This window comes from Aptenodytes patagonicus, chromosome 3, assembly GCF_965638725.1.
Source record: "Aptenodytes patagonicus chromosome 3, bAptPat1.pri.cur, whole genome shotgun sequence".
Taxonomy (NCBI): Eukaryota; Metazoa; Chordata; class Aves; order Sphenisciformes; family Spheniscidae; genus Aptenodytes; species Aptenodytes patagonicus.
In genome coordinates this window covers 108,264,079-108,290,487 of record NC_134951.1, presented here as the reverse complement: position 1 = coordinate 108,290,487, position 26,409 = coordinate 108,264,079, and the positions used below count along the sequence as shown (strand labels likewise).

The window sequence follows — 26,409 nt, the reverse complement described above, 5'->3', positions numbered from 1 at the left end:
GTACAGAGACTTCCTCATAACTCCTGGAACCCCACAAAGCCTCATACAGCAATAAACTTAGAAAAATGTATCCCCACTTTTTTTTCTTAATCTGATTTTGCATAGTTATGTTTTGTGGGATGGCGCAATGGGTTGCTTTTGCTCTTGCTCCTGGGTGGGTCGAGACTGAACACGTCCCAGAGGTAGCACAGCCATTTTCAAGGCCAATGTGCTTGGACCATTCTCTCTAACAGGCCCTACTGGCTAGTCCAAAAAGTGCCATAGGCATGAATTAAAAACTGAACTTGAAGATGAACATTGCAAGGACAATTACTGCTTTTAATTAGAAAATAAAAGCCCAAAGCACAGGAATGGGGGTCAGGGGAATAGCGCACAGTATAACATGATTTTTAAGAGCTCTCTCCTGTCATGCAGTCAATCAGCAATGCAAATTTTTTTTTCCAATTGCTGATTGGTCGTGGAATGGAGGAAGAGGGCAATACCACTATCCATATTCTTCTGATTCAAGTAAAATATGTTGCATTACAGATAAATTTTTCAAATGATGGGTGAAAATTGCAGGAATACTAAAGACATATAGTATTTATGTAAAAACTGATTATACTGCAAAAGTATGGCCTGCATATATTAAATATTTTTCACAATTAAAATACAAGCTAACATATTCACCTCATTTGCAAGAAGGAGTAACTACTCAATTAGTACAGTAGGCAAGTTGGGTGGGTTTTTGGTTTTGCCTTATTCTTGCTGCAATACACAGCCTCCAAACACATTATCCTTTGGACAGTGTACATTGTTTGATTGTGTGCCCAAAAGTGGGTTATGAAGCCAAGTTTATGGTGGTTTCTGCTTTTTTTCTTTTTTTTTTTTTAATCTGGTGATGTATAAGAATAAAACAAATCTTCAGGGGAGGTTTCAAGTCTTCTAACAGGAGATAGAAAAGTAAGTACAGTGGAGGGAAAAATAGTTATAGTATACATTCTAGAAGTACTTATATGTCTTTAAAAACAAAAAGTATTCCAATTATCCTGTCAGTCACAGGAAAAAAAAAAACATTGAGCTACTTCAAAAAATATCAAAAATAGAAACATCAGTTTATTAAATAACACGTTAGAGGACAAATTGTTCTTTCATATATCTTTTTTGTGAGGTTGCTCTGGCTGTCTTGAGAATTGAAATTCATATAGAAAGGTACATCTGTTACAGGAAAAGGTCTGTGGATTTTTCTCCCAAACAGACTAACAAAAAAGCTGCTTACGTTGTCTCAGGCTATGCCTTGCATACCATTCCAGCAGCATTGCTGTCTTTGCCTAAGCAGCATTATGAATGGTTTAATATTTCCAATTCTTAGATGTTATGAAATATACTCTTACCCTTGCTCTTTCCTGCTTGGCGGATTTGTTGGATCATTCTTCCCTTTTAAGTTTCCCCCTTAATTGTTCACAGACATTCCTTGGAACAATGCTCCATTTCTTACCATCACTTGTTGTGAAAAGTGGACCGAAACACACTTCCAGGATTTTACTTGCGAGGTTTACTGGAATTCTTATTGAACAGATGCCTTTTTTCTTTCCCTTTTTTTGAGCTAGAAAGTATAACTAAGAAGGTTGCAAAGCCTGTGTTATGTATGCCAGGCAGTGTCAGGGACTTGTCTGTATGAAAATTGCCTCTGCCTGTGGGGGCCTGAAAAGAAAGCAGGTCTTGGACATTGAATTTTGTGTTGGTCAGTTCAAGAGGAACCCTCTTGGGGACTGGAGGCTGCTGACTTAAAAGCCTTTATTTTAAGCCTAGCATTAAGCATAGCTTCAAACCAGTATTAAAGGATGCCTTCTCTCAATGCGGTTCCCTTTTTCTTTGACTCAGGAACTGAGATACTAGGAAGCTGTCTACTTTTTATGTAGCCAGCATTTTACTGAATATGAACAGATCTATAGTGGATAATGCTGGAGTACAGTAAATTCATCATCACAATCACCATGAGGTTTTTAATGTGCACCTCTCATTTTGAACTTCTGTCTGTGTATGCGGTTTCCACTGTGGGGCTTTGCCTTTTGTGTGTGTGTGTGTTAAATGAGGCTTTTCAGAAGTGCATGTTCAACTTTTCTTGTGTTCTTGTTTAGTAAGTTAATACAATGATGAGCCAGCTGCTTGTCAGTGGTAAATTCTTGATTGAAGACATTATAGCCTCCAAAAACACAAAACCATAGTCTCCTTTTACAGTATTTTTCAAAAAGTAGCAGGCCAGAATAAATAGGTAGAGAGTTAAACAGGTAATATTTGAAGCTGGGCACGTGGTGGGAGGTTTTTTGTGCTGTTGTTGGGGGAGGGAGATGGTGAGCAAAACTGAAAACAAAATCCAGCTGCCTACAGGCAACTGCTTGTGTTAGTTCAAAAAATTCAGCCCTTTTTAAAATTGTTTGTGTGGTGTAACTTGATAAGTTTTACTGCAGATTCTTGAAATAAATATCATTTGTATCCCTCATGTAAGACAGTTATATATGGGAAGGCTTATCCATGCATCGTCTCCAAACTAGCTTGAGGAGTTTTTGGTTGATGAGGGGAAAAAAACTTTGTTACTTGGCATTCTTTGGTTTTTTTATGATGCAGTCATGGGAAAAAAAAAGAATCTGTTATTAAAAAAATGAATGTTATATTAACACTTGCAATTCTGATGATCTTTTCAGCAGCTTTTCTCAGAGATCTCAATGGTATGGAGAGAAAAGTGCAAACAACACTTAATGGCATTGAAAATACCAAAAGTAAACTTGGATGTATCAAATCTCTCTTACAACGTTCAGTAAAAGAGAAACCGAGTAAAGATAGAGCTGAATTTCAGAATAGTAGACCACTTGTCTGTACTGTTTCTGTAGTAGCTGTAATTGTTTAATCTGAAATGATTTAGTGTGTTTTGTTGAAAGAGATCTTGAGCATTGATAAATATCACTAAGAATTGAAAGATGGTCGTGATACTATGATGTGCCTCGGCTTAGTAACTGTATAGGACAAGAAATTCAGGTAATCTTGCCTGATGTATTGGTAGACTTGTGCAGATGATGCATGCTCTTTGAGACTGATGTAAAATCCACTGTATTGCAATAGAAAAGACCTGCGACAACATTTGTCAAACTTAAAAACTGAGCGAGTCTTTCAAAACATTAGAAATAAAGCAAAGCGTAAGACTGTATTATTTAGAATCATATGCAGTCAGGAGGTCAACATGTGCAAAGACAGCCTGTTCTAGCAACCTATTAGATGAATTAGGAGAATAAGAAGGTTTAAAGCTTTAAGGGAGATTATCCTGCTCTTCTCCACATGGCAGGCAGTGCTGATTAATGCTGTGTGTTTCTTTAATCTCAGGGTTTGTAGGTGAAACCACCCAACCAATCCCAGAAAACAACATTGGAAACAGAATGCTTCAGAGTATGGGCTGGACCCCTGGCACGGGCCTTGGACCAGACGGCAAAGGGATAGCAGAGCCAATACGAGCAATCCAGAGACCAAAAGGACTCGGACTTGGATTTAGCTGACAGAAATGCACTCTGGCTGCCCGATAAAAAGAAAGCTCAAAATTAATTTTAAAAGACAAAAAAAAAAAAAAGAAAAAAAAAAGGCAAACTTATATTATTTGTTGTGATCGGCAAATCCAGTTATTCTTCTCTCAAAGATCACTGAAGTCAATGTGCTTCACATTAGCTACACCAGCTGCAAGGTACAGCCACAGTGACAAAACCGGCATTCAAGTCTAACTTTATAATGGTGCTAAAATGTACAAAAATCTTCTACTTTTTTATTTTCTGTGGTCTTAAAGTTTGTATTAACCATAAAATTCAGTATATTCACTTTTTTCATAAAGGCTTCTGACACAGCAGGTTTTAGTATATAAGCAAATTTTTTTTTGTAAGTATAATTTCATCTCGAGAGTCTTGATAAGATTTGTCGAGGAAAATGGAACTTTTTACAGCTATTGTGTTTTCCCCCTTTTCAGGCAAAGTTTCCAAACCTGGTGTTTCTAGCGTTTAACAATATTTGAGGATAAGCTGTCATTTTGCCCATAAGATATACACGTTTCCCACTGGAAGGTGATATGATATGCAATTTTGTATAAGAGCATGAAAAATGACTTTGTTGTCATAGGAATGCCATTCCAACACCATTATCTGGCAATGTATCAGTGTCTTCCACGTTCAAGCTCAGAAGTAAAGCTTTTATACTTGTTTTTACATTTACAGGATTATCTTTTATCGGCAAACATTTTAAAAAGTTAGTTTATTCTGACTTTGGATTTCCCTTTATATTAATAATCCTCAGTGTTTCCACATTTAAGAATAGTTTGAGCTTTGAACCAGGAAATTGTATTTTAAAGATGACTGTCTTTCAGTGTTTATATTCTGGGTTTTGGCATATTTTAAACAATGCAGTGTTCAGCATCGTGTTATCATTTGGTTTGTGATTGTGCTGGTGCCAATGAGCCACAACCTTTAAGGATCATGAACAGAAAAAGGGCAAGGAGAAGCAGGATTAGGGTGGAGGAAAGGAAGGAAAAAGATACTTTGATGGCATCTTGCAAATCTAAGCTAGCAATTTAAAATCAAGAGGGATCATTAAGTGTTTTAATCAGTGTCCTAATGTATCTAATGTCAGCAGAAGCAATTTCATTAAGCACCAACCAATCAAGCTCCTAGGGCACTTACTGGTCTGCAGTATAAAACAAGTTCCACTTTAAAATTAAATGATAGAGCTGAAGGAAACTGTTGTTCAGATGGACTAAGGAGAAAATCCTGTGTGTGTCCCCCGCCCACCCCTGTAGTAACTGGCAATATTTACCCTGACTGTAGAGGGAACAGGATTTGATTCTCCAGTCTTTTTTTCTTCAAGAGGAGGAGCCCTCCCTTCCTCTGCGCCCAAACCGCAGAGAAAAATACTTACTTACAGATGCTTGCAAAGATATTTCCTTAGAATAAAAAGAGCACAGCTTCCTTCATGTGACTGTGAAATAGAGTGATGAATTGTTTCACCATACACATAGTGTAGAGAAAAAGGTTAGTACCCAATGTTGTTTTTAATGATAGCTGAATGCACATGTTCTCTGAGTTTCAGGAGAACTATTTATTGCTGTTTAAATACTTGATATGATTGTGTGGTTTTGCTTTTTGAAATGATAAGAAATTTTAAACAGACTTGGGATTTATAATCAAAACATATACTTCTTACTGGAAGGTTTTGGAGCACAGCATAATGTGAGTTCGCCACTTCAAATATCTCTTGCACAAATAAACTGAATTAAATACATTCCATATCCAAAGAATTTCAGGTCCACATAATTGCAAAGGGCTGAGCGCCTGGAATTCTGCAGCTAGCAGAGGTACCCACTTGTATAAGTGTTATTTACAATAATGAATTTATGTGGCATGCTCCCGTTCTTTCAATGCAATGTGCTACTGAGAGCAAGTGAATTCTAAAGACCTCTTTGTATTCTATACCACAATCAAAAATTCCTTAAAATAATTTTCGACATGTGAATTGTGAAAGTGAATCTTTAAGTTCTGGTTGTTCTAGCTCTATTTGCAAAACTGTAAAGGAATATTTATTCTCTGTTAAAATTCCATTGTTGTGCTTTGGTTACAACACCTACATATCTTGGGCTGGAAATTCTAAGTATGGCACATATAACACTTGTTTGAAGTATTTCTGTGCAATTTACCGTAGCAGTAGTTCCTCAAGAAATCAGTCTGCAGCTCCAAAAGTACTTGAGAATGTTTCCTGTTTTAAAAAGATAAGAGGGAAATAATGGATACATGTTGAGAGAAAACCTCTTTAGCCCATTCAATTCTTTATTCACCCATTCATACGGATACAGTGAAGCAGCCAACCTAGTAAACAACCATAATGGAAGAACTATTTAGTCTGATTGGAAATCTTTCAACTTTTTGTTTTAAATCAGTCTATTAGTGAGAAACTATTAGACATTAAGACTAGTCAAATTGATTTTGATATAGAGATAGATACACCTTGTCCGTTTTCCAGCAGGTATTCTCATAGATGCCACAGCTGACAGTCAACTTTATGTGTTAGAAGCTGTAGAACAAAGTGATTTATTAAAATATTTTAATGTCGTGTTTTGACATATTTTTATGTTGCAGTTAAATTCCCATTCTGACTTACACTATCATTTCATTTCTGTTTTTCCACATCTCACAGGAGTGGTTTTAAAGATATTCCAGTAGTGTGATTTTGCACAGTTAAAACTAGTGTTAAGAAACAAAACAAAAATGCATTGTACTTTTTTTTTTTCATTTTTAAGCCGTTGCAATGTTAGTTGGCTTTGAAACAAGTCAGAGTACTTGGATTTTTTTTTTTTTCTCTTTAGGTCTTTCCCATACCTAACTTGCAATCATACTACGATACCTGCTATAAAGCTGGCTCACATTATTTTAAAATACATATACAGGTATTTTCAGATAATAATTCCTACTGGCTGTGACACTGAAGGTTTTTTGCCTACATAAATAAATACGGGAACATCTTGTATCTAAAAGTTACCTTCCATCACTAGCCAGATTCTTTCCATTTAGGTGTTTGATTACTCAGTAGCTCAGCTGTTACCATAATATTCTGCCTATGCAGAATGTTTAGAGAAGAGACATTACGTATTATCAGCATTGCGTTTTGCTACATGTTCCATGGTGTCTCAAAGTTCTGTGAATTGAGCCATTAACTGTTAATAAAAGAAACCCACGAGCAGTATCTTATTTTTAAATGAATATTTGTCAAAGTCAGAGAAGCATTATCAATATGCTCATTTTAACAAGTTTGTCCCTGCATTTGTCTTTCTGCAATTAGGTCAATAATGAATGGCAGTAAATAGCTAAATAACTTGTATAGAACGCTTTGCTTTAATAACACAAATGCAAGATGAAATAAAATAAATAGACTCCGTTCTTCATGGGTTTTGTATGTTCTTTTCTTTAAACTGCCCTTTTCAATAGCATTGTAATTACACAGGTGAGTACAAAAACATGCTGTTTCTGAAAATATAATTAAGGTTGCTAATATCTTATAGCAAGTAGAGGCATATTTTACTAAAGCTATTATGCTACGTAAAGTATTATATATACCTTTTTGCTAGTACTTCTTTTCTAGGTGGTTATTATCAGCTGCAAAGGTTACACCACGACATCAGGAAATGCCTTGTTTAAGACGTTTGCAGTACTTTTGTTATCATATTCTAAGATGCCTAAATACAAGTTCTTTTCACTCGTTAAGTATGTGTATACTTTGATAACTGTGACAGGACTTTGTGCTTTCTCTTCAAACAGTTCTCCAAAACTGTTCTTCCAAGGAGAACTCACACAACCTTTGTGTTACCTTCCCTCTCCCCACGCTCCCAGGGCAGTTTCACTAAAGGCGTATCAGAAATGGGGATCCCTTCCCTCTTACTCTAAAGGCAAGAGACTTTTTTAATTAGACTTTCATCCCTAGCAGAGTTTTCAGGAGCAGTGGCATAGTTAGCACACAGCAATTGCATAACCAAGTTGCCCACAATAGAGTCGCGTACCTACGGGCAGTCTGTGTGTTCAGTCTGAAAAAACACAGTCAGAATTATTTCTTTATTGACCTGTAGCCCAGCTGTAAAGCTAATGTAAAATGTTAAAAGAGAAAATGGGATTTTTAAAGATTGTTATATGTTTTTGCTTTGAATTCTCTCTGGAAAAGGTTCTATTGTGGTCAAGTGGAGGTTTTTACAGGTACAGTATTTAAGATTGGGATCTTTTTTTTTTTTTTTAATGACCTCTCTATACTGGAAAAAGTCCTGGAGGAGGTGCAGCAATTTCAGCATGGGTGTTCTGCTTATCTCAGGTGGGTTTTTTTGCGAAAAAAACTATGTAAAAACTTTACCAGCATAGATTGATATACGCTGTATCTACTATCTACTAAGCTATAAGAGAGTTTGTCCAGTAAAACTGTCAACAAACTTTTTAATGTAAGTGTGCTTTAAGTTATTGTGGAAAACTTTACAAAAGCAACGAAAGTTTCATGATTGACTGGTAGTAGGTAACTCTAGTGGAAATGTTTGGGCTTCCTATGATTCTCTTCTCCTGTCCTACAACAAAACAGATATTGGAGGTATTTTGACCGTGATGGTATATTGTTTGTCTTTGAATATTCAATCTTTAAGTAGAAGGCTGAAAATCACTGAGATTCTGTAAACTTGATCTCCTGCATCTATGAGAACTGTGGTTATTAACAGCTATGAAAAGTGGTTTGAATTAATATGAGGTATTACATCTATAGAAAGTTTTGATGTTGGCCGGACTGCTTATAGCATTGCTATGATGAATTTAAGTACTGGGGAGTCGGACTTCTGAAACTGTGAATATGTCATTAGTCTCTGAGGACTGTATGTTCTATTGTAATATATTTACACTGATTAAATATGCAAGCTTATTAAATGATACTATCTTTCAGAGTATTTGATCATAGATATGCTCAGTTTAATTGTGCCTTGTCCTTAGTGTTGTCTTTCATCCTTAGTATTTGTCCATTTTTCTGAAAAAGTGTAACCCTATATGTCTTTTAAGTGATTATACCTGATGTTTTCTCTCTTAAAGTGTAATCTCACGTGTGTGCTAAGTGATGCCACTCAAGATTTTCTGTCATTTCTGCTAGTCTAGTGAAGTTGTTTTTCAGTACCTCCCTAGGCCAGTTTTCTGAATGGCCTACTGTTGCCTTCATCAGTTGTTTTAAGAGGTTTTTGACACTGAAAGTTTGAAATCCCTTTAGCCTGGGAAGGCTGTTGTGTTGGCCTCTCTCTTTCCCATGGCCCCAAGCTGATGAAGACTGGAAGATATGTAATGCTTTCTGCACATAAATATCTCCAGTGACTTCAAGATGTGAAGTACTACATAGGTCTAAAAATAAGCATGCATGCAAGTGTTTGCAGATTGGGGCCTTAACTTCCTTCCCTGTAAAAGATACGGGTCCTAAATTTTCCATGGCATCAGAGTTCCCACAGACCCCTGGAGTCAGCTGCCCCTTTGCTGGATCATGCTGGCCCATCCTCAGCACTGAGTTTCTTTAGAGCACCTGTTTGGCTGCTGTAATGTACAGGTTGGCTTGTGGTTAATGTCAGTCTGTCTATCCTTTCAGTACCAAACGTGGTACATCCCAGCAGTGCAGGGAGTCAGGGTGCCGTTTCAACCTGGAATCTCTCCATTTTGCACAACTCGAAATAACACACAACGAATCACTCATGCCAGGTTGTCTGGGCCACAGTCGACACCGTCAGGCAGTAAATCTAGTACTGGGTAGTTGATTCTGTATGCATTATGTAGTCTTTCATTCCAGCAAAGTAACATGAAAAAGGGGAAGAAAAAAATACAAGATATTTTCAATGCAAAAAGGATACAGCAGAAAAGTAAGACTTGTAGATAATGGAAAGAATCAAAATCACTTCTGAGGCTATGATGCAATGAGAAAACTGAAATATTCTTAAATTTGGGGGCAGATGAGCAAGGGATAACATGCATCAGAAGTATGCAGAGGGGAAAATGTAAGTGTCCCAAGTAATATTTTCTCCTATTTACAAAAAAAAAAAGTTTCATACAAGACAAGAACAACAAGAAATAAGTAATTTCCATTTTCTTTTAAACTACTATTCTGAGTGATTAAGACACACATGATACAGGAAACTCAGTGCCACAAGATAGTGAGTCAAAATGTTTGGCAAAACAGATTCAGTGTTTTGACCCACCTTTGAAGGATACTGGCAGTTTTAGGACCTGAGGTAAGTTAAACTTCTCATGCACCTACTGCTTTGAATCCTTCAAACTTTCTACTGAGTCAGCTTATCCTTCACTTGTCCACCTTCAAACTTCCTCCATCTTCTTCTCAAGCATCTCATATTGTTGATGCTGGACCTCAGATTGCTCCCTCCTTGTCCATTTCCATGAGTTTTGTTTTCTGCTTTAATAAGCTGTGATTTTTTTTTTTTTTTTCATTCAACTTCCTTGGAAATTGCCTATAACATGGTTTCAACATATTATCCTGTAAGGTAGGTTTAAGTGGTGCATGGAGATTCTTTGAAGAATTTGGACTAATGGTTTTTGGGTTTTCCTCCCATAAAATGTTTCTGCATTTAGATCCTTGATTTCTTTGAAGGCCCTTACTGCTGTTCACCATACTCCCATTGGTTTCTCCCTTGCACAAACTTGGCTGTTTTCTTACAGAATATTGGAGGGCACAAGAATTTTTCCAGTTGCATTTGCAAGTAAGCAAATTTTCAATTTTGTGCTTTTGGTTTTAAGCCTTAAGAGTTAAGTTTGAATTCCACATATGTTGCCTTATTTTTTTCAAAATGTTCCAGGTTATCTCAAGCATCTAGATGTTCTGCCATTTGTGAAGAAATTGGAGTATTTATTTAAAATTTTCTAAATGCCAAGCTCTCAGTATATGTAATGCTGACCCCTCTCGTTTCTGGTAGTAATAGATATCATCTACAACATAAACCGTACATATGTAAGTATAGCTAATACAAGATATAAAAATTTCTTGAACATGAATATCAGTGATACTCAGTATATTAATTTGGATTAAACTCAAGTAGTTCCACTATCCGAGAGAACACTTTAATAATCTGTTACAGATTTCTTTTTTATATGCCATGGTATGCCTTATTACTGAAATAAGAGATTTTGAGAGCGAACCAATAATAATTTTAAGGGTTTTCTTAATGTGATATAAATAATAAGTAACACAATTACCAGGTTGCCTTTATACTCATTGTAGTGTGTAAGTTGATTTATTTTTCATCGTCTTTTTGTCAGTGAGCATATGAATGCTAGTGAATTACTGTTCTTATTAACAGAATTTAGGCAATTTCTACCTACTACCCACAAAGATAGGTCAGCTGCTAAACAGTAGTTCTTGGCCAGGAATTTGGTAGAACAAGAAGCCCAGGCAGGAATGCTGCCACTTGCAAAAGTGTTGGAACAGAGAAGAATTTACCATCTAGAGAATCCTCTCGCCTTTCAAACTCTACGTTGTACCTATCTGCAGTTTTCCCAGTAGGCATAGGGGTTTCCATGATGAAAGTTCATGGAGAAATGATGTAGGGGTTCAGACCTGCAAACTGTAGTCTCAGCACCTCATATTTGCCTGTTGCGCTTGTTTATTGCTAACATTGAGAAGTATTCCTCCCATAGCTGGATTCCGTTTTGAACATCCAGGGCCATGAATGCTACTCGGGACTTCTGGAGAACAGGTAATAGAGGCACTTTGCACCGGGTAGGCTGCCTCTGATTGTGACTCTCCCTCTCCGGCTTAGATGTAGTAGAATAAAATCTGAATTTGCACTATGGTGTGCCACATTCATGTCTTCAGAGGAAAAAAATCCACTCCTTAGAATCAAGCTACTCATGCGCCATCTAGACCCAATATTCATCCAAAAAGTAAGAATTTTTGTGTCAGAGAATGTTTATTCAGCAAAATCTAATGTTTTGTGGAATTGTGCCTTATCTAATAAACTGTGGCCAAGACACAGTGTATTCCACCGGTTATTCAGAGACCAGATTACCACAGTCTTCAGCTCTGGCTTTACCAGGCCCCCTCCATAGCCCAACTGCTTAGTCAGGCTCCCTCCTGGAAAATCAAAGAGCCTGGAAGCCTTGACAATTTGCAGCCCCTGAAACCTTCTGGCTTCAGGCCCCACAGCAAGGAGGTCTCACAAAGTCTCTCCAAACTTGCATGTTCCCCATCACAGAGCAAAGAACTGGAAAACCTGAAATCACCTGGTGGCTTTTGTAGTTCTGGTATAGCTCAATCATTGGAGGCTGCCCTGGCAGCAGTTTCCATGCTTCCAGCTCAGGAGGACCTGTGTCAGGAGGCTGAGGAGGCAGAACTGCCCAAGCTTCCTGCCGGGGAGTTGCAACATGGGCAGGTCTAGAGACTCCAGGTATGCAGCAAGGTCTTGGAGCACCAGCTGAACAAAATGCATTTTGAAAAACACATTTTTGCTCCAGAACTTCTTTTGGAATTGTTGAAATGTCACGTGAAGGACAGCATCTAAGGCAACTTCTACTGTCCCCAGTAGTAAACGTGTTACCTGTTACTGTAAGTTTAAAATCTCAGTTGTCTTTGCCATGAGAAGTTTGGGTTGCGGTTGTTGATCACCGCAGCCCCAGCAGCCGCTGTTTTGCAGCACGGTCTGTGACCACTCACCCCGCAGACCAGTGGCACGTTGACTCCTATGGGCAAATCGCTTCAGGTTTAAAGGTGAGCATGGGGAAGGGCCAGCACCAGTTTCTGAGACGTTACCAATAGCATCCTGGTAAGTGCAAGCTCAGACTTCCCAGAAGGGTCAAAAACACTGATCATGGAGTTTTATAGCCGCTAGCATGGGTTTGTGGTGCTGGCACGGGCTGCCATTTTACTATGGAAGAGAGCATCTGGTTCAGCTGTGAGGTTCATACATTGGCATGTGGGATCGGTTACAGATTTTTAGGCAGTGGTTTGAGATGGGGATCGTTCCAAATGAAGAAGACTAATTGTACTGGACCATGACGAAAAGGTTAAAATGTCATGGCCGGGGAAATAGCCTGTGGTGATTTTTGTCACCGTCCAGGATAGGGGCTGTTTGAAGAATTTTGGCCAGAACCACATTCCTGCGCTGCCTTTGGACCGGCTGAATCAAAAAGGCAAAACTAAAAAAAAGTTATGTTTCACTGTGTAGTTGAGAAAATGACGTTATCTGCCTGTGTGTGTCTAAACAAGCAAACACACGAACATGCATATAGATGTAGATCTCTACAGAGAATGGTGTAATACATAAAATTATGAAAACAATAGTTGAATGTTAGGCCATTTGTTAAATTGTCACCCCACATACCTCACAGAAGTGTGACAGAGCCTTTGGTTCTGCTAAGCCCACATTACTTAAAAGGGGTGAGTTGCTTCTGTGAAAGTCAATAAATCTGCAATGTATTGTTTCATATTCTGTCTTTATGTAAACCTAGCCGGGTTTTTTTAGTTGTCTTCTTCCTAATCAGTGGTAAAGTGCATTTAATAGCTCACTTAAGGTGTCATCCATTACTATGAGTTACTGTTAGAACTAATTAATAGAGCTGAAATTATTTTGTAATGAGAAATTGAAGTATTGCGGTGTTAAAAAAAATTACCATTCATAGCTAATTAATGTTTAACAATGCAAATAAGCTGATAATTATTTTTCAAGCCATAGAAAAATTCTGTGACACTTTATATACTACCTTTGTGATCCTGATTGTTTCTGAAAAATACCTTTAGAGAGAAATAGTCTGAAGACAATTCCCTGGATAAAAGGCAGTTTCTGAAGTGCACAATGAATGAGAGCTCTCCTTTTGTTCGTGTGGGGCCGCATTCAGCAGCTATTTCTCACAGTAAATACTGATGAAGAGAAGGAAAAAGTAAGAGTCACGAAGGTAGGTGGAAGGGGAAATTTTGTGGGATCTTGGCCAAAATTTCCTGACTGCTCCAAGTCAGCCATTCTTCTCTTCGGTTACTGTAGTTATTATAAATGTGGCCCCAGTGGGCTGAGATCGTTTGGATCCTTTGTGAGAGAAGATGCTAACAGCAAGTGAACACAAAATTCACAAAATGTATTTTTAGGTCATATGCGTCATAAATGAATGCAATTAAACCACCCAGAAACGAAAAGGAGAACTGAAGGTCTGACCTTGTGTGGCAGTGTGAGGCATGCGAGGTCACAGTCCCCCAGAAATCAAGACGTTGGGTTTTCTTTCCAGATTTCATCGCTTTGGATGTTACTTGCAGCAGGAGTTTTCAGAGGAAGCGTTAAATGGCAGCGTCCTTTTAAATGGCCAGCCTGATGCCACGGGCATCGCCTGCTGGTCAGGCAGGAGTCGCTGCAGGCGCAGGTGGAAGTTTTGTTCCGTTCTGCGGCATTTTTCACCCATTTTTCACAACCAGTCCAAGTAAATATTAAGATCTGTTCTGCAGTGACTCAAGCTGTCACTTTCTCATCACTGTTAAGTTTGGTAAATGAAATATGCTCTTACTCTGTATTTATTTTTAACCTAACTTCATAATCTTTATTGTATTTTAAGATATCAGTTTAATGTCACAAATTTTGTTTTGATCAAAAGTTTTTCTGAAAGTGTTGGGTATTATCTTTTTTCTTTTTTTTTTTCTTTTTGAGTCAGCTGGTAATAAATACTATTTTATTTAGCAAGTTTATGATAATATATAATCAACTAGCAAGTGAATCACAGAGGCTCCTGCTGGTGTCCTACTAAGCACAGATGCATTACGTTATACACCTGATGTTTTAAGTAGATCCCAGTTTCTCTCCAGCAAGACAGTGCCAGTAGCTGCCAAGGGTATGATCTACTCTTGCCACTTTTGGTTTTATCTGTACATTAGAGTCGTCTTCTGCCTTTGAGTTGTCAGACAGCATAAATCATCCTCCAGTTTGCAGACACCACCCGCTCTGCTGCAGAAGAGCATTCCCTGATGTTTCTTTAATTTTCCTGCAGAACGTGGGGTATTTGTTGTCATCCCACTCTCGGCTGCCCATTCTCCCCCACTACAGACCTTTCCTCCGGGACTGTCCGCTGCTGCTTTTTCACTGTTGAAGTGGTGGTCTGCAAACTGGATGATCAACCCATCTTCCTTAGAAATGGATTTGAATTTTTTTGTCGGTTTTGACCTCAGATGAGGCCTTGTGATCATGTCCTTATAGTCTGGGAGTCTCCCATAATACCATGTGTTTTGCTGAAGGCCACCGCTTCTATTTGTCTATTATCTTGCAAAGGTTTACCTGGAAAACATCACCCATTTTTGTCCAATGTTCCCGTGCCAGAGGAAAGGAAAAAGAACCATGCAAGTAATATTTTATTTTCTTAATTCATTTCATTATTTTAAATTGAAATTATTAATTGATGGAAGAGGAGTTCTGAGTCAAGACTTCCAAAAGCTTGGGGTTGGCAGAACTGGGCCTTGAACCAGGTGCGTGCTTCGGTCGGCACGTGAGTCACGTAACTTCTTAAACCGGGGGGAAGAAAAGCCAAGGCCTTCCTGCCATCAGGAAGGTTTGGTACAGCACTTGCTGATGTTTTCCTTGTTCTGTATGCTGATTTAATAATTGAAATATTAAACCCATTCCATAAGTCAGCTTGTCTTTGGTCAGTATTTTATACAAATTTGCACTAAATGTTTAATAACCAGTGTGGCTATCATGGTTGAAGGTTGTGATTTTTATGGATTCCTTTACCAACTTTGATGAATATTATTATGAGCCCCTACCTGGGTAGTTTTCATATCCATTAAGTGGTCCCATGCTCTGCTCCCCGTGCTCTCCGGCACCGAGTGCAGGCTGGCTGGCTGCCCCAGCTTTGGACCCCTTGGCAACTGTTTTCCTTGCTTGGCTCAGAACGATTATTAATGATAGTCTGAGCACCTCTTGGACTAAAATTTGTGGATGTTTTACAATTAAGCGTTTTTTCATGTTAATTTTAATAGATATTTAAGAAATGTGACATGAAAAATAACACTTTCAGCGGGTTTATTCTCATCTGTCTTGCATGTTGTGTTTATCATCTTGCAACGATGGTGTCTGAAAATCTTACCTGTGTGTGTTACAAAGCAACACAGCAATTTAGAGAGGCAAATTTTCAGGGCAGTTAGTAGTTGAAGTACAAAAATTTTTGCAACTTACACCTCTAATATAGCTATAGAATATCAAATGACTTAAGGTGTGGGCTTAATTGTAGCAGTTCAGTCTCTGCAGGCTGCGGAGCACGGATGCTTTCAAATATTTTAATTTCTAAATGCAACTTTACAAAAGGAGGGAGAAGGCTGAGAAGCCTTCCTCTCGCGGCTCTCACGCTCTTGTGTTTCTCCATTACACCCGTTAACAACTACGCTAGAAACAAGCAGCAGATTTTTTTCCACTCCGTGAGTAATTGTCTGCACAGCAGTGACAGATGTGCAATATAGCAGCTTCTTCAGGAAAAAATTAACAGTTTGTCCAGCATGTCAGCTCGCTCTTTTTAGTGCTTTGGAGGTCTTGGCCCCATTATGGATGATTTAGAAATTGAGGCAAGCTAAGACCAGCTGCCTGGGTTGAAAGCCTTAGTTAGTAGCCCTCATCTGCATTCCAGTATTCACTTACATCTAGAAATTGGTAGGGCCCCTCTGGCCACAAGATGAGTATGGGCTGACAATGCCTTGATTTGTTGAGAGAGAGAATAAATGGGTTTTTCAGAAGATGAGGAAATATCACCATTACTGGCCAATTTACAGCATTTTATCTGTTCTTCAAACATGTCACTTTTGTTATTGTTGCATGGTAATTACATAGTGAAACGGAAAGAAAACAAATTCTGGTTACATATTCAGATGGATTGCAAAATCATATAATCCTGATAAATGCCCATTTATGATACACACGGATGAAAGGTTCATTTTAATTTTGAATAGCTAGCACAGCCATAAATAGGATATAGGATTAGATCCCACAGAATCCGATTACCTAAAAGCAAATAGTATTTTTCTTCACTTTTTCCATAACCAGGAAATTCAGTGTGTGCAGGTTATTTAAATAAGCAGGTTTTCCATAAAAACATATGAAGTAAATATAGTTCAATAATTTCTATATTTTAAATATAATCATTTAGGACTATTCAGCAAAGTCTTTTCTGAAGTACTTCTTTGTAAAAAGGCATCAACCCATCAGTACTGCTGAGAAAGATATCTCACAGCTGTACCCTAGTGCAAGCTATACATTTATGATAAATAGAGGAAGCTTTGCTCATTGGATGTCTAGTGCAACAAAGCAAAAGATAGCCAGTATTGCGCATATACTGTGAATTGCAACTGTTGCACCTTCTTAAGAGTTTAAAGAAAGTTTTAGGGCAAACGATGAATTTAAGAAGCAAGTTCTGACAAAACCCCGGGTAGCTGCAATTTTGGCAATAGCTTTCATGGCTGAATCATTGTCTAAAATACGGGAGGCTCCATTTTCCTCAGTGGGAAGGCGCGAGGAAAGGAGTGGTGTGAAAATACATGCATATATTAGCAGAAAGCTGTGCAATTGATTCCTGATCGTTACAGAGGTGAAAAGAAACTGCTTTGTAAAGCTGTCTGCTTCATAAACCCTTGGTGTCCAAATTATCTTCACGAGATGTTGTCTTCTCAACTTTAGGGAGGGTTTGCCATTGCTTCAAGAAGAGTAGGGGTGGCAGAGAAAGGAGCACCTGGGAAGTTTGCATCGAGCCCCCTCTTGCCCCCCGTCCCGTGAGCAGACATCTCTGTCCCTGAAGGGAGCCAAACTCATGGAGCCCTGCCAGACATGGCACAGGCTGTCTGGAACGTGTTAAACGAGCTTGGTTGCAGAAATGGCCACCTACAGATTGCATGTGCTTATGAGGGAAGAAAGACTTGAAAGCTTCAGTGGCAAAAGCTTTGGGTATGTCCAAGTATGGTGCCACATGGTGCTAGGCCAGCCTTCATGTTAGACATGATGTTCTGGAGCAGAGAGTTAACAAAGATGGTTAATCAAAATTCTCTCACAAAGGAATACAATTAGGCTACTACTAAACATTTACCTGTGGCAAAGTCTAGCTTAATTTTTTTTCATCTGTTTTTATTCAAATGCATCATAAATATGAGTAGGTACCAGCAATCTGAGCAACCAGCCCTCAGTTGGATCTGGTCTCAAATTATTAAGTTGCATTTGCCAGCACTTGTCCACCATGTAATCGTTTAAAGGTTTACGGTTTGGGAACAGTTATTACAGTTCAGCTTATGGCTACAATAAGCCTGATGTTATTGCAGGTAAATATTGCATAAATGACTGGTATCGTTCTCTTCAACCCTACGCTGTATTTATAATAATTTAACCTTTCTCCTTCTTTGGCAAGTCCTGGATCTATATATAGCTATTGACAAGACTGGTACCAATGAAAGACTTGAAAAGGCAACTTTATTGGGGGTCAGACTTTCTGGTAGTGGGAGAGGGAATATATAAAAAGGCTAATCTCTGGGAGGCAGTGATGGATGCTCTGTTACTTTGGACTTTTGAAGATGGACTTCCAGTTTGTTAGGGATCCCCGGACGGAGGTGGCCAGTGGGTTGTGCTCCAAGTGTGGTAATGGATGGAGGAGCTGTTGTTCAAGATTTCAGAGGGAACTGGATGACATGATCTGAATTATATTATTCTGTGGTTTTGCAGCAGGTGTATTGGAAAAGAGTCTAAAATACCCTTTCCATGTTACTGTCATGACATCACTTTCAGAATTCTCTGACCTTAGCTGAGTTTTGTTATCACTTTAGCATTGACTAACTTTTCCCCTAAAAGGTTTTTTCATGTGCTTCAGGGTAAAGTGGTGGCAAATATGCAAAATGCGTACAAGAAACATATCTTTGGAGATGTATCTGTAAGATAAACTGCTGCAGTTGGCTGAAGACGTTCAGATACAGTAAGTGCATTTGCTATAGTTTTGAACGCTCAGTTCAATCTCAGAGCATTAAGTATGTGCTATTTTTTGTTAATTTACCTTCTAAATTCCTTCTGAAGATTGTGACACAGCGCTTGTGAATAGCAGAGACTAGTAATACTTGTTCCTCTGCCACTGAAGGAACTGCCCGCAGTCTGAAATCCATCCCCTTTGCAAGTATTCAAAGGCTTCGACCAAATGTATTCGCCCTCATAGGTACATAGCAGGATTTGGAAATCACAGTGCTGGTGCCTGCTGTTTCCTAGAGTGAAGAGCATGTCCATAGCCTACATGACGACATATTCATCCACCACCACCCTCTCCTCTGCACACTCACTCGTGTCCACATCTGTGACTACAGCAGCATCTGCCCTACGAGAAGATACCCCTCCTCTCACTCTTCGTTGTGGCGGGGCTGCTGTGTCCCTCCTTAGCAGGCTTTCCAATGTGACTCAGCAACAAAACCATTGTTGTCCCAGTTGTCTTGAAATCGTTTAGGGGATGTTCAAAAAATGGACTTGCTGTATTTTCTCTGTGGGGTGTGTGCATGTGCAAATACTGAAAAAGCAGCATTTTAACTTGAATGCCATTTAGAAGAGTTTTTCATTTCAGCCTTCAGCAGTAACTCAGTATGATGATACATGCACACTCAGAAGAAGAAGAATATACAACGAAGAGAAGATTTCAGCTTTGGTGAATCACTGCCTTGTTTTTCCTCCCTCCCGTTCAGACTGAAGATTTCCTGCTGCTTTACACACACTAAGCAGTGTTAGATGTAGCTTACATGCTGCTGTAACCTGACTTTAAACAAGCATCCAAAGTGGCTGTTAAAATCTGAGTAATACTTGGTCATCACCTTTAAAAAGACCATAGTTTTTCCATGAGTGAAATTATGAAGAAATTCTTTAATTATTATCACCCTGAATTTCTTAGTGGCACTGAACCTTCCATAATATGCAGCCATCTGGTACAATTGCTTCCAAATACAGCCTCACATTTGATAGTAGGGTCTGGAACATCAGCCTGTAGGAATGTGCTACTAAAGCATCTTCCCTTACTTGTCTGATGCTGAACAAATGTAGGATGTTGCAGTTTACTCAAAAGCCCTAATTTTTTATATTTTAGACATATCCATAATAGGTGGGATTGTGTAGGCAATACCCCAAGAAGACAAGGAGAAAGCCACAGCAAATTCCAATAAAGCTGAAAGCATAGCAAGGATGTGGATATATTTCATATATAATTAGGATGAAGTGCAGTTATCTCAAGGGTTCTTAAAATCACTTGTTGATTAAAACAAAAAATGCTCTTGTACTGGGAACTGATAGAAGGTCACTAAAACAGAGCTCAACAACAGGAAATAAAACTATGCCATTTTCATGTTAATAATGGAGTAGGTAGTAGTCAGCTTCCCCACCTGTGCCAGCTCCAGCAGAGAGAGGTCTGGGGCAGTCAGAAAGAAATACAGGGCCGGCACAGTCCCCAAAGCTGGGAAGCACTGACGCTGCTGCTCCTTAGCCTCTGCAGCGGGACAGGGCTGCCGGTATGCCCTCCAGCCCTTTTCCTGCAGCAGCGTGCTTGGAGCACATCAGCGTTATGTTGGTATGTACAGGTAAATGGCACTTATCTGCGGAATAGTTTCTTACTTCTTAACGCCCAAGGAGCAGCCAAGTTCACAGTATATAAGGGTTTTCATTCCTATTCTCAAAGCCACCACGCTTTTGCGTGGATAGCACGGTGTTTCAGTGACTGCTTTGGAGATTTAGTTAGAGGTGACACCAGGCTTTCGTGGGACCTGAGTGAAGTCATTTAGTCTCTCTGCGATACCGTTCTCCCAGAGAAAACCCAGATTATTCCTATGTGTAAATTGTCTGCACATCCCTTTGTGTCTCATTTCCTGTGACAGCTGCAAGGTGTAACATTAATTCAGCCCAAACACAAGAGCATGCAATGGGTTTAGGTCAATCCTGATTACCATTCTACCTTTAATATTTTTCTTTACATTTGTCGGCATCCAGATGCTTAGGAGAAGATGTAACAGGTATCTTTGTGAAAGTCAAGGCGTACAGGAGCACGGTGGTCTAAAGTAATTGGCTACGCTGATCGTAACAGATAGTTCAACCAGCTAAATGGTTGGTGGCTACTCTGGAAGTTTCTGCTCATTTTGTTTGAAACTTGTGTCTTCAACCTGCCAATTCACTCTTCGTTTCCTCTGATATTTTATTTATGCGGCTAGTCAATATGGCAGAGTCATTAAGGCAAAGCCATTTTCATAAATTAAGTGGTTAATCCAGAATGTAATATATAAAATGTATGTTAAATTCAAAATGGACCAAAGAAATAGCAGTGTGGTTAAAATACACCGAGATCAAAGTGCTGCCTAGTTCCCAAGTCCTACTTACTTTGTACCAACATGCAGACACCTGAAAAGTACCATCTTCAGCTTTGAATAGAGAGGAGGCAGCTATTGTTTCTCTCCAGGCGTGGACTTCACATCCATAGCCTGAATTAGTTTGCTAAACCTGCATCCGACTCTTGTTTCTTACGTGGCACCTTTTGGATAATAGGGTAACCTACTGTTTAGTGTGAGATCTAATACCCTTCAGCGACAGAAGGCAAAGATGTTATAAACCTTCAGAGGTCCCAATACTTGCCAGGTGATCTCATCGGCGTGCAGTAGTGACAAAATAACCTACAACACTCCTGGGGTCCATATGCACTCACGGATCTGTTGCAGGTTGCAGATTTTTATCTCCGCTGCCGTGCAGCTGGAGGGACGGCCTCCTGGGAAGCGCCAGCAGAGCTCAGGGTGAGACTCCCGGGGCAGAGGGAAAGAGGGAGAGTGCTTCTGGTGGGGGGCGTCCTGTCAGCCCACCCACCCAGGCACGTGAATGAGCACTGGCTGATGGAGACGGGATGGGGAAAACAGCCCGGTCTGGTGCGTTGTTCGGCATCATCACTGACTCTTTAAAGAATAAATGCCGATTTTAAATTTTAAAGATTTAAGGGACTGGGTACCTGGTGGCTGGAAGGACACGGTTCTATTTCCATAACAGCAATCATCGCTGCCAGTGACAGATCACAACAAAACTGGAGAAAAGCAACAGCTATTTTTCACACTGTCCTCTGCCATTCCCTCCCGTAAATAGCAGGGGTTTGTATGTTAATGTTTCTATTGTTTTAATATTCTTGTTTTCCTCATTCATATTCAAAGGTATTATTGTTAGTGCCAACTCATTTGATTTATTATTTAGAGAAAGCACTTGTTCAAAAAGTCAGCACTGGATATTAAATGATGATTGCTTGCAATGAATTTCTTCTTAACATCTGCAAAGATAATTTTGCCTTTTCTTCTTCCACTTAGCTCTAAATGAGAGATTTTAAGCATAGTTAAATAAGATTCATAATATCATGCGGACTGAAAGTCATCTTGAAATGGGGAATGTGAAGGCAAAAATAGTTATCACATACAAAGCCCTCTTCCCCCTGAATTTAAAAAAGAGGGAAGAGGAGAATGTTTTCTCTGGGTGTAGATTGCTATTCCTGATTATGTATGTAGTGAAGAGAGATGAAACTCCAGGGTCAGAGCCACAGGTTTACTGGAGATACAGATCTGACCCATTGACTTCCTCTCCCTTTCCCCAGGTCTCAGGCTGTTGAAATTAATACTTTAGTGTGTGATCAGCAATTTGGAAAAAAAAAAACCCAAAACAACAAACCAAACAAAACATAAAATAATGCAAGTATTTTTTGTATTCTTAACTACATGCTACCTAAAAATGCAGCCAAAGCCCATTGGATTCAAGAGGAATTTTCCACTGATTTGTGTAAAGGCTGTATCAGATTCATATTCACTCAAAAATTTTTTGCCATTGTTATTTTTTGGCCAAGCAAGTAACATCTCAGTAACTTTTTCATTAGCATCAGCATCATGATAAAGAAGTAAGATAATGACTCCATATTAATTACCATATTAATTATCATTTTTACACAGCTGCTTTAAAAATTCTTGTGCAAGTGGAGCTGCTGAAGGCACTTCATTTCATTATCCTTGAGAAACAAACATGAAAGTAGCTGTAAATAAAGGTGCAATTTAGACATTCACTGCCACTAGCTGGGTTACAAGGATGGACAAAATGAGAAAAGAGAGAATTAAATTACAGATTTAATTAAAGATAGTCATCAAGAAGGCTGGTAAAACAAGTATATTATTTCATGAATGTCCTAACATGACACGTATGAAAAGACTGAACTTTTTAGCAATGCTTTGGTGATTCTTTTTTGTAATACAATTTTTTTTCCACAAATGGGAAAATCCTACTGAGTAGCAAGTGACTACACTGATGTCCTACTTTTCCATGGGGAAGAAAAAAATAAAGCAGCTTTGGTTTAAAATAGTTGGCTCCTTTAAAAAGTACAGCCATAGTAAAACACTGAAGCAGAAAATAGTTTCTGGCATAGGGTGCAGCATTGTATTTCTGAATATATTATTATGAAGATAATTGTCACAGAATTATGTTTGAATTTTATGACACATCCTAGCAACAGTGACATGAGATGCAGAGCAGGCATTTCTTACATAAATATTTTGCCCCCTTTCCCTTCTACATTGTGGCAAACAGTAAAAACTCGTTCAGCTACAGTGTGCTTGGAAACCACAAATTGATTGTGCTCTCACGTTAAACCTTGTAGTTTGAGTACCTTACCTTTAAGCTTAATCTTACACATCTGCTAGAGAAAGGAGGAACATCATAATACAAACTGATTGGATACTTGGTAATTATAAGGGAATCGGAGAAGGGCACGATAATAGAATATTAGCTTAATTTTTTCTCCTTTTATTCATAAGATGTAGTTGTTTTATTAGCTATCAGCATGCTTGATGGTATGATGTGACCTAAAGTTTCTTTCAGCATTCATTAGACATGGTTTTCTTACTAAGAGGAGAATTCAGACTTAAACCTGCCAACTATGTCTTTTTTTCTGAACCATTATGTATTCCACATAGGCCACACAGGTTGCAAAATATTATTCTGCAAGCAAATTATTCTGTTGCAGTGGCTTTTTTTTACATGTCTCTTCATCCTCCAGTTTGCCTTATTTTCTAAAGGCCATACTGTGGGTTTCAAAGGAGATAAATTGATAACTAATGTATTTTAGAAGCCTGTATGATTACTTTGGAATGGGTAATTTTCAAGAATATATGTAAATGTGTACATGCATATAATTCTTCTTGGTTTTAGAGAAATTTTTAAATGGAGATGGGCTGTCGTTGGGAAAGGCAGTAACAAGTGCGTGTTTAAATCCCAGTGACTTCAGATGAAATGTATGCTTATAAATATTGTTCTGAACAGGAATACTTACCTGACCTAGGAACGGGTGAAAAAGATGTTTAAGAAGATAAAGGCGCATAAAGAACCTTATATGTTTATGCTGCTGCATACTTAGGACTTGAGTATTATTTTTTGACCCAAGGTAAGCAGCATCTAAACGGTGGTGGGAAGGTGCAACTGGCTCCTCGTGGTGCAGGAATCAACCGATGAAACTTCTGCCTGAGGGAGCAGCAGCGGTTGGAAGGGCTGGGCAAGGCTCCGAGCCAAGAACAGGAGCAAAACATGAGGCTTGGTAAGACTTGGCTGCATGCTGACCTAGGACAAGGGTGCCCAGTGACACTGCAGGGAAGCCTCACTTTACGCGGGGGACATGAATGAGACTGATGATTATTGATCCAATAGACTATAATGGCTCTTTCTCAGCCTGTAGATGTCTGATGAATAGGTCTGTATTTAGGGACTCTCAAATATACCTCCTGAATGACTTGACAGACCGAAACTGCATCAAAAGAGACGTTGCAGTTGGTGGTATAAATCCTTCTCAGTTGGCGGGTAACTGAGCATCGTCTCAGAGGTTGCCTCACGTGCACACCACACCCAGAAGCTGAAAACGTTAGTATTTATGCTAGGATTTGTGATTCCCTTAGTTCATTTCATTATCGTCACAGTTTTTAAAACTCTCTTTCATATGGTCAACCAATAGCAACCAAATCAAAGAATTGAAACCAGCTGGAGACTTTTTGCAACAGAAAAAAAAAGCTCCTGAAACCAGCTGTTTCTTTGTGTTCTCTAACTTAGTGTTGCCGTATACATGAGCAGAGGTTTTTTTCTTCCCTGTTTTTATTTTCTTTTTTGTTTTCCCCCCCTAAAGTGCTTCTGGATTGCATCTTTGCATATGAAATTTCAGCCTAGAGCTAATTGTTACTGTTGATGAATTATAAACTGCTTAAAGATAGGGTCATAAAGGAAATTCTGGCACACTCTTGAGTACAGAAGCATGAACTTGCTTCCCTGATACCAAAATAAACCATATTTTCCTCCTTAAATAAGTCCTATTAAGCCATCCACAGCTTTCAAATCCTCATGCATTTCTTTCATGATTCCCCTGTGGAGTTATCCTTGTTGTTTTGAAAAGGATAGTCTCGAGTCTGAGCCTGTACTTCCAAGTCCTGCTCTTTGTTGCCTAAGGAGTATACAAAGGTTTAGATTGCATCTTTTCAATGCATTATGGCACTGCAGCCTAAAGCCAATACTTGTTTTTTAACTGGCAACCTGCCTGTACGAATGGAGGAAGCAGATTGCCTCTTTGCTGAACACTTAGACAAGGTACTGATTTAACAACAGTGGACAAGCAGCTGGGAGCTGGGCTGTCAGCCTGTCACACACTGACAAATCTGTTGTTCATATTCAGGCAGGATGTTCCAGTTAGATTGCCATCAGTATCATCCATCTACCACAGGCATGCGAGGCGTACCGGCGTCTCCTGCATACCCATAGACGAAATGCTGGTGATACAGCTTTCCGGGGGAATCTCAAGAAAACAGCTAATTTGCCTTCCCCCCCCCCCCCCCCCAGTGGTCTCCTGCAATAAGACCAGGAAGGCAGCAGATTCAATTTTTGCCTCTCTCTTTGTTTCCTCATTTGGTATGCTGGAATTACGCGTGCAAATTGTTGGTGACTCCAATTTCATGTCTCAGGCATGAAAGGAAACCTCTGAATGGAGCCTTACCACTTTCGCTAAAGCCATGGAAGCTTTTTCAAAAGCCAATTCAATAAAATGCAGTCCAACTAAAATAGAAATAATAACACCAAAAATGATGATTAATAAAGATATATTGAAATTACATTGTTCTGGCCTCCAGAATAATTTTGAACGTATTTTCATACAGCCGCTAGATTTGTAACACTAAAATAATACACTCCAGAACGATTTCATTCACATAGTCAAGCTCAGTCTGTGGGTGAACTCTCGGCTAAAGCCTGCCTGTCTATATTCACGTTAATCAGTTGGAGTCAATCTATATCGGGTTTGTGAATAAGAGTGGGTGTGAGGAGGGGGTGTTTATCAGAGCTGTAGAACATGTGCTGTAATTATTTTATCACAGACATATACTTGCCTATTTCTTTTTTAATTTGGAAAAGCTGCTTTTAAATACTCTGATTATATATTCAACAGATTATAGTTTTATATTATCTGTCCTTATGTCCGATTTGCGGCCCTGTGTGCCCTTTATCTTCTCCTGTTCCAGCTCCAGATCTATAATCCCAAAGCCCACAAAAAGAACTCCTGAATTTAGCTAGGGGGAAAAAAAAAAGGTACATCTGTATAATTTCATCTGAATTTGTCATCTGATTTTGCTGCTGCCTGTTCATCACCTCTGAGTGATAGAAATAACCCACAGCTTTCTCAAGGAGGTGACGGAGGAAGGAGTCCAGTTAACTTACTACTTATTCTCACAGTGGTATATACCATTGTACATTTTTAGACCAACACCAGTGTAATTTAAAACAGTAATGGCTCTGGAAAGTGGTAAGCTAGTCAAATTCTTAGTATTAATCTGTATCTTTTTACATGTTACCTTAAT

General features: G+C 39.0%; 1 protein-coding gene across 1 annotated transcript in view; it reads left to right on the top strand.

The window, feature by feature from the left end:
* Window positions 1-6,939, top strand: part of GPATCH2 (G-patch domain containing 2) — a 136,256-nt gene extending 129,317 nt beyond the window's left edge. The window contains exon 10 of the mRNA XM_076334588.1: window positions 3,358-6,939. Coding sequence (XP_076190703.1) covers window positions 3,358-3,527 — 170 coding nt within the window. The 3' untranslated portion in view covers window positions 3,528-6,939. The remainder of the gene's footprint in view (window positions 1-3,357) is intronic.
* The last annotated feature ends 19,470 nt before the right edge of the window (window positions 6,940-26,409 follow it).